The 17500-nt window shown below is 37.2% G+C and overlaps 1 protein-coding gene across 1 annotated transcript; it reads left to right on the top strand.

Moving 5' to 3' along the window:
- Nucleotides 1-2237: 2237 nt before the first annotated feature.
- On the top strand, nt 2238-4305 carry LOC104112931 (uncharacterized). The gene is made up of 2 exons (XM_009622979.4): nt 2238-2495; nt 3915-4305. The coding sequence occupies exons 1-2, from the start codon at nt 2284-2286 to the stop codon at nt 4117-4119; spliced, it is 417 nt and encodes a 138-aa protein (XP_009621274.1). The 5' UTR covers nt 2238-2283; the 3' UTR covers nt 4120-4305.
- Nucleotides 4306-17500: the final 13195 nt, after the last annotated feature.

Genomic DNA, 17500 nt, shown 5'->3' with positions numbered 1-17500 from the left:
AATAATGTTTTTATACTGTTTTGTTTAGAAAACATATTTGTCATAAAAGATGGCAAACCGGATTATGCTCTTTCAATTTTTAAGAATGGAATATAAATTTGAAAATATTTAAGTTAAAAGGTAAATATACAATAAAAGTTATTAAAATTTTAAAAAATATTTTAATCTTGTATACCATTTAAAAGAAAGGTAGAGAATGTGTAACAATATATCAAAGCAACTTGGTATCCTCTTTTGACCAGATATAATCAGATAGTAATCAAAGAATCCAAATTTCAAGTAAATCAAAAGCTAACTACTGGAGAGAGAAAACCCAAGGAAAATAAAAACAACACAAAATTCAAAATCCATCAAAAATCACAACTCAACCATTAAGAACACCAAAAAAGAAAGAATCCAAAAATCTAAATTTGAAGAAAATCAAAAGCTAACTAATGAGAAAACTAAATCCAACCCGGCCCCCTTAATAAACCTAACATCAAATAAAATCGCAAACTAACCATTTAACTCGGAAGGAAAGAACCGAGAAAGTCATATAACAAAAAAATCACAGTCTAACAAATTAAACTCAAAAAGAAAAGAAATCTACAATAGGTTATAACATGCAATTTCTCTATTTAGTGTTGCACACATATCAATTTTTTAACTTTTGCCTTTGCCTTGTAATTAATACGATGAATTGACACTATCTTTGAATTATGTGCTGCATGTGACATTTGTACTAATTAAGAAATGCATCATTTTCGCGGTCTTTTGGTATTTTTGATAAAGGAAATTAGCATTCACTATGCAATACTAGACCATGCAACGTCCCTATGATCAAAAATACATTTTATTTTAGCTAAATTAATTTGACAAAAGTAATTATGACTTTGAAAATCCAAGAAGGCAATAATTAGTATTTTTTCAAACTATCCTTGAACCAATAAATGATCTACAAAATAAGATGATATATAAAGATTAATTTAAAGAAGATATAAAGGATAACTTAGTTAAATAACGATTATATTAACGCTACTAAATGATTCTCTTAATGGGTGTGTCAAAAACTTAAAAACACTTATTTTGAACGAAAGATAGCATCGTCTAAGAAACTATCCATAACTATTTTAATAACTTAATATTTTAAGAAAAATTTCACATATAAATTAAGAAGAAAATTTACACATACTAATTAGCACAACCTAAGCATATTATTATTGGGCCCATCCCTTACTAGTTATGAACACAGGTGTTTAATAAAGTCAAAGGAGATCACAGAAGCTACAAGAGAAGTGAGAGAGTGCTTTGCAGGAGAGAAGGTTATAATGTTGTGTTCTCAGTGTCATGTTCGAGCTCCTTGACCCTCGATTTGGATAAGCTTGAGGCTGATATGAGTTACTAATCTTGGACCTAGTGCTCGGTTTTCCATCCAATACCTATGTCTAATAGGTTTGATTGTTGAAGCAGTTCATGTCAAAATCCGGTGGCAAAATAGATAAAGAAAAATAGTTATTCATCCATATTTTCTACTAAAAAATGGGTTAGATATGAACTTTTTAAAAATAGGTTAAATATGGATAAGAACCATATTGTACACTTAAAAAATAAATAACTATTGTGTTTAACTTTTATATTTGTAAAGACTCAAATTGGGGGTTCCTTAATTTTGGGAGACTAGAAATTATCCAAAAAATAATCATATTCAAGAAGTAATGGATAATATGAATTTAACCCATTTTCTACCCGTTAAATATGGGTCGGGTCCTCAAAAGAGATTTATATATACAAGTAAAGTAGAGGGTGTTTGAATTGATTTTTAAAAAGTAGATTTTAAGGTAAAAGCCAAAAGTCATAAGTTGGTAATAGCCAACTTTTGTATTTTGGCTTATTTTTATACTTTTCATGCGTAAAAGTAAGCGCTTTTAAGCACTTTTTATCATTGTTAAACACCACACAAACGTGTTTAAAAGCCAATAAGCACTTAAAATAAGCCACTACAAACACCCTCGTAATCGTATACATGTTTTTTACACAAACAGTGCACTAACATAGAGATTATCTCTATTTTTCAAAATCAAAGATTAAAATGTGTCAAATTTCTAGTTTTTTTTTCTTTATCAAAACTCTAAATTTGTGCGTACAAACCAACCAAAAATAAGCTAGGTTCATGAAATTAGGTCCACATTTGAAGCAAACAATATGTCGTAGAAAATGATAAGATACAAGTAATAAGTGGATGGCAATGAACATATAAATATGTAATTGATTAGTATTGGGTGGGTGCATCTATTTCTATTGAATATGAATATGCTAAGCATGGCTTGTGTGGGGAGTAGTGTAAGCAGTAGCATCTGCGGAGTGGGAATAATTAATGCCAACAGATTCAGCACCAGAAGAAGGGGAGTGAGAATACAAGCAGAAAAGAGCATGGCCACAGAGATAGCGGGAGTGAAGGTTATTAAGAACCCTCCTGAATCTAAACTCACTGACCTCGGCGTCAGATCTTGGCCCAAGTATACTTCTTTTTCTCTTCTTTCTATGTTTTCATTTTGCTACTTACGTTTTACTTTTTCATTCATTCTCTCTCTATTTCTATAGTAGCCTTTAAACCCTAACATAAGAGTAACCCCTTTTTGCTGCCAACAAGGAGTGTGGTAGGATTTATGTAACTTCCCCCTTTAGTTAACTCTAATCCTGTGTGGTGTAAATCTGAATTAGTCGGACAAATGAATACTGGATAACCAATTTCTGTACTAATTGGAGGGTGTACGGTTTGACACTCGCCGGGTAATAGGCCAGCTCCTCTTTACCCTTCTCCACTTAAATATCAAGCTTTTGTCCTCGATATAAAGAAACAAACACGCTAAAAACCCAAGAGTGTTCAACATATTACTATATATATACATAAAAAAAGTTTTAACCTATCTACACTAAGAATTTCGGCGAACTCCGCCCCTGCCTCAGCGATTTCTCGGTTATTCCAAATCAACTTAACAAGCTCTGATTAAATTCACTTTGAAAGTTAGTCAAATTCTCATGTTGGCATCATCACCACAGTGGTTATTTTTTTAGAAAGAAAAAAGCTATTTTGATGGTTATTGGTGCCATCCATGATTTCTACAACCTTAAAGCTGCAAATTTCTCCTTATCTTCACGCCAATAAACTCAAAGGAGCTTCCAATGCTTCTTATTCAAATAAACAACCGTTATCCAACATTTAGTTCCTCATCTTTTTTCAGAAACATTTTACCTGGCCGATGACTCCATGAAATGCACGCATCCATTTGACTTAATTTTCTCCTTCAATTAGATCCCCTGACATCCCTTTAGTCATCTTATGTTTTCTCCTTTTTCCCTTTTTGGGGAGTAGACTTTATTATCTTAATAAGTTTGTAAGTTTCTGCCATGTCTCCACTTTTAAGATCTCAAGGGTGGATGGACTGACACCTTAATCATCAACATGGCGGGGAGATAAACCGATAAAAGAAACATTATAAGTAGCGAATGTTTGTAGAAAAGAAAATTCAGGCTCTGGCAAGCATGCGTAGGCTCAAGGAAAGTAAGGTATGTTGAAAAGGAAAGTAAGTTGTACTAGCATTGTATCTGAATTTCAAGGTTACATCAAACCTTCCTTGGAAGTGAAACTTTTACCTAGAGCTACAAGGTACTTTACAATGCTTAGAAACAGATTGCACCATGTTAAAAAGGGGCCTTCACTAGCTGATTCACTCTGATGCACCATGTTTAAAGTGGTGGTGTATCTTCCGTTGCTCCTTCTATCCTGAAATTGTCTCCTAGTAGCACATCATTTCATCCAGAATCTTAATTAAGTTCTTCTGTGCTTAATCTGACTGTTGTTTTACATATTTGTTTACTCCCAACCCTATATTTTATTTGGGGGGTTCCTAATTAGAGACATTCTTGTGAAATAGGTGGGGCTGTCCTCCTAGCAAATTTCCATGGACATACTCTGCCAAAGAGACATGTTACTTGCTGAAGGGAAAAGTGAAGGTTTACCCTGACGGGTGTGATGAGGTGGTTGAGATAGGCGCAGGCGACTTGGTTGAGTTCCCCAAAGGAATGAGCTGCACTTGGGATGTTTCTGAACAAGTGGACAAGCATTATAACTTTGAGTAAATGTGTTGTAGTCTCCAGACCCTTCTTGTAACAAATTTATGCATCTAGTGCAGAATGTTTTAATTAGACAGGTTTCTGATGCATGCTGCGTAAGTGTATAAGGATTTTCACCAGATTAGGGTAATGATATTGTCATTTATACATTTCGTGGTCATTGAGGTTTATCTACTAATTTGTTGTATGCTAGAGCTTTCCTATTATCTCACCACCTCTTTACTTTCATTTCTTTCCATATCTTGCACCTAGCACACACCAGTACGCATACGCTTAACACTAGCGCGAAGAGGAAAACCTCCCTCTCGAATGAGGGGAGGCCACTAGTGTAAGCCTCAGTCCTGATATCACTTCCATTATTTATGTCACGACCCAAAATCCCCACCAAATTGTGATGACACCTAATCCAACCGGTTAGGTAAGCCAAACAGCATAAGTTACTACTACAACGAGAAATCATCAATGTTATAAATAAAATTGCAAAAGAATCAATACAATTACCCCAATGACTGGTAGTACAATTATGAGCCACTACGATTCAGATTTACAAAGCTGGTAAAAGTAATAAATACAATATTTGTTTGAAGGTTACATAAACAAAAATGAGGTCCTAATCTACCATGAACAAATGGTAGCTCGAATCTGGGACGCAGGTACAACATCAATGTCTGTCGTAGTAATCCGCAACAGCTCAGCTCTAAGAATCTGCGCGCAAGGTGCATAAATGTAGTATGAGTACAACCGACCTCATGTACTCAGTAAGTATCTTGACTAACCTCACAGAAGTAGTAACGAGATTTTTAAGTCAAAAGACTCACTTGGCAGAACGTGTGCAGCTCAATAATATGTACAACACAGAGAAAAATATTCCACACAGACAGTTACGGATCAAAGAATATCAACAGTAAAGGTGCCCAACATGATTCGATTACGTACCAATTGCCAAATAACACTTTCAAGGGAACCTTTCAAACATCAAGTACATCAATGCATAATGACAATTTCCTTTTTTTTTTTTTTTTTTGCATCAATCTGTTACACTACCAGCAAATCAACAAAACATAAGATATCAACTCAACACGGGTAATTCTGTCTTGGCAATCGAATCATCAAATAACAACATAGGCATAGATTAACATGTAACATGTCGCGTAAGAACGTGTAAAATGCACGACAAATCATAAAGAATTCACTTTCATAATCAAGATAACACTCAATTTTGACAACAAATCATCAAATAGAAACACAAACATATGACGTCACGTGCCACATTTCTGTCACAACAACAATATCCACCCTTATCGATTCGCCCTGACACAATCGCATAGCAAAGACCTCGTGCCATATCCAACCGCATTGCTTCGCCCTGACACAGTCGCACGGTAAAGACCTCATTCCAAATTCAATTGTATCGCTCCGCCCTGACACAAACGCACGACAAAGACCCCATGCCACAATATAAATCACACTTGCACGACAAAGACCTCGTGCCACAATATCATCACAATCAATCCGCTCAACATATTAACAAATGGTAGCTCGAATCTGGGATGCAACTACAACTTTAATGCCTGCCTTCGTCATCCACAATAGCTCAGCTACGAGAATCTTCATACAAGATGCAAAAGTGTAGTATGAGTAAAACTGACCATATGTACTCAAAAGGTATCTTAACTAACCTCACAGAAGTAGTGACGAGGGTTTTAAGTCAAAAGATACTCACCTTGCAGAACGTGTGCAACTCAATAACATGTACAACACAGAGAAAAATATTCCAGACAGACAGTTATAGATCAAAGAATATCAACAGTAAAGGTGCCCAACATGATCCGATTCTGTACAAATTGCCAAATAACACTTTCAAGAGAACCTTTCAAAAATCAAGTACATCAATGCATGGAGACAATTCCTTTTTTTGAATTCGTTACGCTACTAACAACTCAACAAAACATGAGATATCAACTCAACACGGGTAATTCAATCTTGGCAATCAAATCGTCAAATAACAACAAAGGCATACATGTTAGATGCCACGTAAGAACATGTATAATGCATGACAAATCATAAAGAATTCTCTTTCAGAATCAAGATATCCGTTTTTCCAACAAATCATCAAATAGAAACACAAACATATCACGCCTCGTGCCATACTTTTATCACAATACAATATTCACCCTTATCACTCTGCCCTGACACAATCGCACGGCAAAGACCTCGTGCCATATCCAATCGTATCGCTCCGCCCTGACACAATCGCACGACAAAAATCTCGTGCCACAATATCATCGCAATCAATCTGCTCAACATGTCCACAAGTGTCATAATCATTACAATGCAAGATAACAAATTGTCATCAAGAGACATATCCTCATAACTCATCAATAAAGCGCACAAGGACATGATAATAATAAAAAGCGGATAAGGCATGATTACGACTAAATTAATTATAGAAATCAAGTTCAGGTAATCGTACAAAGGATTACATATGTATCACAGAGTACACACATCCCAACCGAGGCACAACATAAGAATAAGTACGAATATATGTTCATAACATACGTGTATCTACATCCGAGGTTATAAATCTCAAGATTTACTCATTATGATCGACATAAGGTACCAATAGCCTCAACATTTCTCTAGTATGGTTTATTGTGCTCACATAGTTGATTAATTGAATGATACATAGAATCAAGTAAAACACACAACCAAACAAGACATAAAGTAAGCTAAAATCTACCCCGAGCTTGAATACTCATGGCACATACCAAATCTCAAGATTTTCACATTATGGTCGACATAAGGTACCAATAGCCTCAACATTTCTCTAGCATGATTTATTGTGATCACGTAGTCGATTAATTGAATAATACATAAAATCAAGTAAATCACACAACCAAAAAAGGCATAAAGTAAGCTACAATCTACCCCCGAGCATGAATACCTATGGCATATGTATATATGTTCATCACCTCATATATACATCACACTCGCACGTAACAAATAATACCAATTATTAGGAAATATTTCCTCAACCAAAGCTAGGCAAGACACGTATTTCAAACAAGCCAAATCAATACTCTAAAAAAATTTTCCCGTACAAATCAACATCCGAACCGCTCGAATCTAACCAAAAACAACTCAATATCATCAAATAATGCCCATAGGAATCAAACCCAAATGATAAAGGTCGAATCTTTAATCAAATACTCAAAGTCAACCACAAAGTCAACCCAGACTCGCACCCTGAAACTTGACAAAACTCACAAATCTCCAAATATACAAGTTTCATCCAAATCCGACTCTGAATCGTTGTTCAAAATCCATTTATTCACTTTAGAAAAGTTTTGCCAAACTCCCCAATTTTCTCTTTTAGATTCACTACTGAAATGCCAAAATCAAAGATGGAATCATGAATAATAATCTAATCCGAGTCAAGAATACTTACCCAGTCCAAGTGGGTGAAAATCGCCTCAATCCGAGCTTCCAATCTCAAAATGTGATAAAAAGACCAAACTCTTTGAATATAAGCTTCTGCCCAGCTAACTTCGCTTCTAAGATCCATCAGTCGCTTCTGCGATGCTGCATCTGCGAAAAAACCCTCATAGATGCGGAAATCACTTAAATCCCCAAGTTCCGCTTCTGCGGAACAAAACCACACATATGCGGAGCCGCTTTTACGGACTCGCAGATACGCTACCTCTTCGCATCTACGAAAAATCCCAGGCTCAGCAAATCTCGTTTTTGTGAACATAAGACCGCTTCTGAGGCCTCGCAGGTGCGAAAAAACTAGACTAGAACTGCCTTTAAACTTCAAAATGATCTGAAACTCACTCGTGCCCCTCGAGACCTCGTCTAATCATACCAACAAGTCCCAAAATACACACGGATCTACTCAAGACCTCAAATTACACAAAATAACATCAAAACTATGAATCGTCGATCAAGATCAATATCTTAAGTTCATATACTTCAAACTTTCCCGAACGTGTCCGAATCCATCCAAATTAACTGGGAATGAAATCAAACTTCGCACACAAGTTTCAAATGGCAAAATGAAACTATTCCAACTTCTGAAACAATAATCTGAACCCAGTATCATCAAAATCAACTCCATATTAAACTTATGATCTTTCTAAACCTTCGAATTACCAACATATCAAAATTATCATACTATGCTTGTAGTGTTTCGTGATATAGTGGTTGATAATTAACATTAACATCATGATATTCAAGTGTTTCATCTACGTGAGTGAAGTCATCAACATGAGTAGGAGTAATAGAGCTAGCATTACCCTTAGTTAATTTTTTAAACACGTTTTTACTAGTTTAGGAGCCATTTCTATTAATTAATAATTAAAATAAAAATAAATAGCAACACAAGTATAACAAAAATAAATGCGAAAATTAATAAGAGTTGGAACGAATGTACCAAACGCCGACATAAACGCCGACGTATAATTGATGTTGATGGAAAAAAATTGCTCCAACTAGTAGCGTAGTGCCAAGAAAAAGCGCCATCGAATACTTGATGTTGATGCTTGAAAAGTTATACCAAAATAATTGAGTGCTATAAACGTTAATTACAATTAGAGATAGAGAAACGAGAGCTTTTGAGTGAAAATTGAAAGAATGAAATTAGGTATTTATAGTTTTAAAATATGACCAAAGTATATTTGAACAAACTTAGGAGTTAAAAATATAAATTAGGGGGTAGGGGGAAAATAGTCATTGGCTAACAGACAAAAACGGCCAAATTTAAAAAAACACATAAGGGTACCGGTACAGTACCTTAAGGGTACCAACCGGATCGGTACTAAGGGTATTTTTTTCGGTATCCTCCCATTACCCTTACCCTTTACCCAAATCCCTTACCCCTATCCCCAATCCGGATCGGTACGGACTGATACGGGTACGGGTAATGCCCTTCCCTTAGATAGCCCTACCCAAATCTTCTTTGTGTATTGTTGACCACGAGAATCATTTTACACATCAAACATTTTTAAAGTGTATCTAATACACACGTCTCTCGTGCTTGACACTTCTTTCTAAATATGCATATGTCATGCACTATGACAGTGTCATTAATTTATTTTTTAAATGAAAACACTTAAAATTACAATTTTACCTTCGATTACCAAAAAATTCCAATTTCTCCACCTTCTTCATCTTCACAAAGCTGCCTCCTCCACCATGGCTACCACCACCACCACCACCACAACCCTCAACCAAATTTTTCCTGTGCTACAACGCCAGACATTTGTAACGAACGGAAATGAAGAAAATAAACCCTAGTTTAGAATAATTACACTTGAGTCCCAAAAGAGTCGTTACTTTTATCTTTCACCCCAAAGTTAGCTTTTTGCACTTTTTTTCTCTTCTTTAAATACAGTTATGATATTTTCAGGGATCGTGCTAAATTAAAAACTGATTTATCTTTTTTCTGTATTTTCTTCCTTTCTTTTTAGCTCTTGTTTTCCTTTTCATGGCGATTCCAACGTTGGAATCGCTACATTTGGTATTAGAGCCCCAATTCTGCGACGATGTTTAACCACGGTTACTATCAACCACCGCAAGTCTTGGCTACTGCAGCCATGACTGATTTCCATTTCTATGGTTCACCAAATTCATATGGTTATGAGTACTATCATGGGTATTCACATCCTTACTCGTATCAGGTTGACAACACCAATCCGGATTTTTTTTTGGTTCAATGTCGTGAATACCTCGGCATTAGACAACTTGCTTAAGTCTAGCTATGGCAATTTTAAGACCAAAGAAGCAACTCCAGGGAAGCACAAAAGAGGTGTCGCCGTTGGCAAGAAGAACGCTTGGAGAAAGAAGCGCAAATATGAGCTTGGTCGACAATCTGTTACTGCCAAGATTTCAAGAAAAAAGATGGCCGGACGAGTTCATGTACAAGTTAGCAATGGTGAATGAGCGACCAAGATTTCTGTTGGCAAGGAAATACTGAAATTGGACTAGCATTTGGTTATAGAAGGAAATAGAGATACCGAGATTCAGGTGTTCGATAAAATTTCTCAGAGAGAAAATCTAGGTGACAGATAAGAAAGGGGATGATAGTATTGAGAATGAGTTGCTGGAGGTCGAAGAAGATTTTAAAAGTAGTGAAGATGTCTCTATTGCCCTTGCCGCTGTCCGTGAATGGGAGAGAATTTTTGCACTAATTTGTAGTGACTATGAGGCTCATTTGGCACATCTATGGTAAAGGTGAAGTCCAAAAATGTGAGATCGAGGATAATTTAGAAAATGACGTGGATCAGGTGTTTGATGAATTTCCCCAGCATGAGGAAACTAGATTTTTGGGTGAACTTCAGTCAACAAAAGAAATTGAAGAAGACAACAGCGAGAAAATAGGTTCTCTACGCTTAGATAACATGCCAAATCTTAGCGATGAATCCGAGGTTAACACTAAGTTGATAGAAAATTCAATCACTAACATTTTTAGTTCTATTCAGTTTACTCCCTTCGGGGTGTCACTTGGTTACAATTTGGATGTGATTGCAGTGTTTGAAGTTCCGGATGACAATGATCTCAATTCTAACAATGGTCATTTGGAGGCCAAGCATTTTGTTCTTAAAAATGAAATGTCAGGGGATACTTTTGGAGCCATTTCATCGGAATCCACTGAGAGTTACTCTGTCTTTGATGAAATTGAGGATAACTTTGCAGCTGACAATAGTTCTGATTTTAGAGATAACGAGGTTGTAGTGGAAGACGATGAATATCCTCAACATGGGGAAGCTGGATTAAATGGGCTTCAATTAGTAAGAAGGAATGATCTGAATGAGAGCTGTGTGAAAATGGAATCTGTAGGGTTGGGTTTCAAGGAGATTATGAAGAGAAGAAAAGAGAATTTCTGAATTTGAGCGTGCGAAATAATGGTTGCCCTATAGGGGTGCTTATGGCTGTTCTAGAACCAAATCACTATAGGGGATTCACCATTAGACTTGATCTGGATGTGGAATTGAAGCCTATTGTGGAAAGCAACAAAAGCTTGGCTAACATTGGTGTTTCAAGGAGATTATGAAGAGAAGAAAAGAGAATTTCTGAATTTGAGCGTGCGAAATAATGGTTGCCCTATAGGGGTGCTTATGGCTGTTCTAGAACCAAATCACTATAGGGGATTCACCATTAGACTTGATCTGGATGTGGAATTGAAGCCTATTGTGGAAAGCAACAAAAGCTTGGCTAACATTGGTGTTATTGAAAGGCATGTTATTGAGAGGTTTGAGAAAGAAACTGCTGAGATGAACAAGAGGCCATTCAAGTATGCCTGGATGCTTGACAAATGACAAGCTCAAGGCAGAGCGAGAACGTGGTATTACCATTGATATTGCTCTGTGGACATCCGAGACCACTAAATACTATTGTACTGTGATTGATGCCCCTCGACACAGGAACTTAATCAAGAACATAATTGCTGGTACCTCCCGAGCCGACTGTGACGTCCTTATCATTGACTCCATCACTAGCTGGTATTTCCAAAGATGGCCAGACATGTGAGCTTACATTGCTAGCTTTTACACTTGGTGTCAAAGAAAGGACTTGCTGCTGCTGCAACAAGATGGATGCTACCACCCCTAACTACTTGAGCCTAGGGGTATTGACTTGGAAAAATTGTTCTTGGTGGCCAGCTTCCAAATGGAGTTTTAGTTGTTAATTTTCCTAAAACTAGAGCTCCAGAAGTGACAGACTATTTTGAAGAGATGAGGAACATAAAGGCAATTCAGGGTATAAACCAATATGTCGAGTGGATTCATCATAACTTTGGCATAAATGCTTGGATTTTGCTGGATACTGGGCAGGTAACAAATGTGAAGAAAATGTCATCTGATTTTCTTGACATGGTGGCGCACAAATTTAAGTCATTCCCTGTGCTTGCTCTTCTATGGAAACCTGAAAATGAAGGCGTTACAAACCTTCTATCCTCGGGAGGATCAATTGAAATTCTACATGTTTTAGATGCTCTAAAACTTGATCTTCCTTTTATGTATTCAAAATACTTGGTTGCGAACTTGAAGTACTTAATAACTCACTTGGAATTTCTTCAACCTCTCGTTAATAGTAGCATTATTGGGAGTCCTATTCTCTTGGCATTCAATCAAATTCTCTTGAGGATATTTTGCTCGCTTTTAGCAAAATAGAGTGTTCTTCTGCAACTGTTGCTTTGTTTGAGATAGAGGAGAAAGATCTATTCCGCGTTTTGCACATACTAAGTTGAATTGGTGCAAAGAACTGATGTAAAGTCAGAATTTGTTGGCTGACGATTTGAGTTCATGGCTATGGAAAAGAAATATACTTGCACTAAGTCTTAAACTAGAAGGGCTTGTTGTTTCCGGTGTTACTGTTGTTCGTGATAGATTGAAGGCATGTGAGTTGCTGAAGGAAATGTCTCATCACATAAACATTGTCTTGACTGTGGTCGAGCTACCATTAATGTTCAAATATGCGTTGCTTACTTTACTGGTGGAGGATAACATTTTGGAGGTATGTGATTTTGATAGTACTGTGGGAAGCAATAGATGCATAAACTAATTGAGTACTACTTAACTCAACTAATTCATCAGTCTCCCAGTTGATTTGGAAAGGCTCAAGTAGGCAAAATAGCTTATCCTTTGCTAGGTTATCTGATAGGACCCTGAAAGCACAATAAAGGGAAACCACTCTTTGATGCATTCCAACTTTGCAGGTTTATGAGCCTTCAGTGACACTTCACAAAGGAATTCCACAAAGATAATGTGAACTTGGCCTTTATTAAGTTAACTGGTAATACATCCAAAGTAGATCCTTCTTTGTTGTAAATATCCCAATAGACACCTGATTTGCATATCAACTGTAAAAATATCTCCTGTATATAAAATACTACATAGAGCACCATTGATGGGATGGCAAATGGGGCGGGGCAGGGCAAAACCTTAATGGGGCAGGGCAGGGATATCTGTGCTTTTGCCTGCCATTGATGGAAAACATAAGATTTATTCCCGAGGTTATATATGGGGGGATGAGATCAATTTTATTACTATTGGTGATGTCATTCATTAATTTTCAGAGGCTAATTAATAAGCAACTTGATACTATATACTTTGTTTTGTTAAATTGTACGTACCTACTATCAACCTGCCACCATGTACGTGAATCTCGTGGTGAAAAAGATAACTAATTGATATATTGCACACTATATCTAATTTCTGGATGTCTTTTTTGGATCAAAATATGATCCCAAAAAGAAATCTAATTTTACTGTTACTATAATTAAAGTTCAGTAATAATGCTTGAGATTAAACTCGACTAGCTCAAAGAAAGTTAATCGAATGAAGTCATGAATATTGTCGGGTCAAAATTTTAGTAGGTCAAAGCTTGCCCTGTCCTATTTACATCCCTATGCATCCACAACGGGAGTAAACACTTTGTGTAGTAGTATTATTCCCAAGTCCCAACCTTGAGAAAATTGGTACTTTTCAGTGAAAGTTGATCTTCCCTGCAAAGAAGGCATCATAATCCAAATGTGCTTGGTTTTACAAGTAGTTCATGAAGTTGCTAAGTATATTGTCAGAGACATTTTCAAGATGATTATGCCTCAAGAGCCAGGAAGTTACTACAAAGCCAAGGGAGGCAACTCGCCAGTGCATCTGCCTTTTTTATTTTCTGAATGACCAACCTTGAGGACAAGGTTGTTATAAGGGGATGGAATGTAACGAATGGAAATGAAGAAAATAGACCCTAGTTTAGAATAATTACACCTGAGTACCGAAAGAGTCGTTGCTTCTATCTTTTACCCCAAAGTTAACTTTTTGCACTTTTTTCCTGTTCTTTAAATTAAATACCAGTTATGATGTATTTTCAGGGACCATGCTAAGTGAAAAACTAATTTATCTTTTCTCTGTATTTTCTTCCTTTCTTTTTAGTTCTTGCTTTCCTTTTCATGGCGATTCTAACCACCACCAAAAAAATCCATAACCACCACCTATAACCTTCACACATATTTCATTTTCCAGTGCTCTCAATTGTTAGTGTAAGAAATCGACAGAAGAAAACCCTAGAAAATAGAAAGAGGGAAGAGAGAGTTTATTTCATCGGAAAATGTACAGAAGATACAAAAATGAATCTGATATCTTTCTAGATAGTTCTCCTACTATATATACATGAGCTATTATGGACTAAAATGTAAGAAATGAAAGTTGTAATAAAGCTAAGTGGGTTGCCGGGTATCAGCTATTATTGGGCCAGGAGATGGGCTCCCCGTTAACACCCCTCATCCCCTCAAGCTATAGGGTGAAAACACTCCTAGCTTGCCCAAGATAGAATGATGAAGGGGACCATGCAAGGCCTTAGTCATAATGTCTGCCAGCTGATCAAAACTACGAACAAACTAAAGAGAAATCAACCCAAAAGACAGACAATCGCGGACATAATGGCAATCCACCTCAATGTGCTTTGTGCGGTCATGAAATACATGGTTCTTAGCAATATGTAAATCAGCCTGGCTGTCACAAAACACAGGTACAAGGGCAGTAATAGAAAGTCCAAGATCACCAAGAAGTCGAACAAGCCAAGACACTTCAGCCACGACCTTTCTCAAAGCCCTATACTCTGCTTTAGTAGAGGAAAGTGAAATAGTAGGTTGTTTCTTGCTCTTCCAAGAAATGGGGCAGCCACCAAGAGCAATAAAAAAACCAGTGACAGACCTCCTTGAGAAAGCGCAAGTGGCCCAGTCATAATCAGAAAAAGCAACAAGAGATAGATCAGATGCATTGGACAACAGAATCCCCTAAGCTGGTGCAGACATAAGGTATCTCAAGACATGCAGGGCAGCCAACATATGAGTTACCCTGGGAGTCTGTAGAAATTGACTCAAATGCTGAACAAAATAAGCAATATCAGGCCGGGTATGTTGCAAGAAGTTCAGCTTGCCAACTAGTCTTCTGTAAAGACTAGGGTCTTGGATAGGGTCACCCATGTCAACAGTCAACTTAATAGAAGGGTCCAAAGGGGTGGAAAGATGAGAGCACTTGAATTCTTCCAACAAGTCTGAAGTATACTTGTGTTGATGCAAAACAAAACCATCAGAATGGGAGGAAACTTCAAGGCCCAAAACATAATGAACCAAACCAAGGTCTTTGATCTTAAATTGATCATCCAAAAACTATTTTAAAGCAGTCATTTTAGCAATATCAGAACCAGTAAGAAGAATGTCATCAACATAGACCACAAGGATGACCAAAGAAGCACAAGAAGACTTGGTGAATAAGGAGTAATCATTCTTGCTGGCAATGTAGCCTTTGGAGAGCAAGGCATCAGACAGTTTAGAAAACCACTGTTTGGAAGCCTGTCTAAGGCCATATAAGGACTTCCTGAGTTTGCAAACCAAAGGAGAAGCAGTAGAAGAAGAAGAGGAAGAGATCTGAAGACCAAGGGGATCCTCATATACACTTCCACATGGAGATCCCCATGAAGAAAGGCATTATTGACATCAAGCTGAAAAACAATCCAATGTCTCTTGACAGCCAAAGAAAGGAGGCACTTAACAATAGTGAGCTTGACAACTGGAAAGAAAGTCTCTGTATAATCAATACCCTCCTTCTAAGTATCACCCCTAATGATAAGCCTGGCCTTGTATCTCTCAATGAAGCCATCAGACCTCTGCTTAATCTTATATACCCACATGCAGGGAATGGCTTTCTTATGAGACGGTAGAGGGACAATGTCCCATGTATGATTTGCCTCAAAAGCCTGAAATTCCTGTAGCATGACCTCTTGCCAAGCAGGATTAGATGCAGCCTGCTGGTAATATTGAGGCTCAAGCATATGCAAATCAGAGGTAGAAACCTTGTGATTCAGGGAGACAGGTGGGGAAGATGATGGAAGAACAGAGGAGCAAACAAAATCTGATAGGTAGGCTGGTGGGTTAACAACTCTGCGGGAGGAGGACCAGAAATGGAAGGGGGAGGAGAACCAGAAGAGGAATATGGAGGAGAAGGAGATGTTGCTGCAGAAGTATTGGTAGGAGGAATCAAGGGAGAAGAGGTACAAGGTGCTGGATAAGGAGAGGCAATAGGAGGAACATCAGAATCAACAAAATCAGTGGGAGGAGAAGGGAAAGAAGAGAAAGGAGGAAGGTGGTGAGGAAAAATGTGTTCATGGAAAAACACATCCCTAGAAAAGAATACATAATGGGTAGAAAGATTAAGAAGCTTATAACTCTTCTCTTCCCACAGGGATATCCCAAAAACACATAAGAGATGGATCTAGGTTTGAATTTATCCCTGCCATGCTTGGGGCTAGTAGCATAGCAAAGGCACCCAAAAGACCTCAAATGATCAAAAGAATGGGGATAGCCATATAGTTTTTGAAAGGGGAAAATGTTATGAAGGACAGTGGAAGGTAATCTATTGATGAAATAAGTGGCTGTGAGAACACAGTCACCCCAATACTTAAGGGGAAGTTTAGATTGATACAAAAGAGCCCTAGATACTTCCAATAGGTGTTTGTGTTTTCTTTCAACCACTCCATTTTGTTGAGGAGTGTGAGGGATACTAGTTTGATGGAGAATGCCATTGGCAGAAAAAAATTGTTGGGCTTCAGATCTAGAGCCTAGCTCATAAGCATTATCAGACCTAAAAGACTGGACAGTTGAGTGAAAATAAACTTTCACCATTGCATGAAAAGCCTTAAGCACAGAAAGAGCATTGCTCTTGCATGACAATAGATGAGTCCAAGTGACTCTGGAAAAGTCATCCACCAAGGTCAAAAAATACCTGAAGCCATTATAGGTTTGAGTATTGTATGGACCCCAGATGTCAATATGAACAAGCTGAAAAGGAGTAGAGGAATGAATAGAGCTGTCAGAGAATGACAATCTCTGTTGTCTTGCCATTGGGCAAACATCACAAAAAAATGTTTGTTTAGATAAAATCTTACCAGATAAAAAATAGATAGATTTCATTCTATTAAAAGGAACATGTCCCAATCTTTGATGCCAAATCACATCATTTTTATTAATATCAGAATAAGTACTAGTACAATGGGTAAAAGAAATATTACCAGGAGTAGATTGAACATTATAAGATGCACTAGAATTATTGCATTGAACAGGATTAGAAACAGTGATAGGAAGAGAAACAACAGGCATAGTAGATGAAGTCATGGCAGGATGTAAGAAGTACAACCCATTTGCAGCTTTACCAATTTTCAATGGCCTCCTCGGAGAAGGGCCCTGTAAAATGTAGGCAGAAATGATAAGAGTTGCAATGCATCTGAAATGAACAAGGAGTTTGTGAATAAATATGAGATTGAAATAAAAAGAAGGAACTAACAGAACATTATGTAAAATCATATCAGGCCTGAGTTGTATAGATCCAGTAGA

The sequence above is a fragment of the Nicotiana tomentosiformis genome, chromosome 12 (genome assembly GCF_000390325.3).
Source record: "Nicotiana tomentosiformis chromosome 12, ASM39032v3, whole genome shotgun sequence".
Classification (NCBI taxonomy): Eukaryota; Viridiplantae; Streptophyta; class Magnoliopsida; order Solanales; family Solanaceae; genus Nicotiana; species Nicotiana tomentosiformis.
The sequence above is the reverse complement of the archived record's forward strand: the minus strand, read 5'-3'. Positions and strand labels throughout refer to the sequence as shown.

What these genes read in the sequence shown, in the direction of transcription:
- LOC104112931 (XM_009622979.4), top strand. Translation starts at nt 2,284, where the DNA reads ATGAATATGCTAAGCATGGCTTGTGTGGGGAGTAGTGTAAGCAGTAGC. An exon ending in GGCGTCAGATCTTGGCCCAA is followed by an intron (nt 2,496 to 3,914) that starts GTATACTTCTTT and finishes CTTGTGAAATAG; the next exon opens with GTGGGGCTGTCCTCCTAGCA.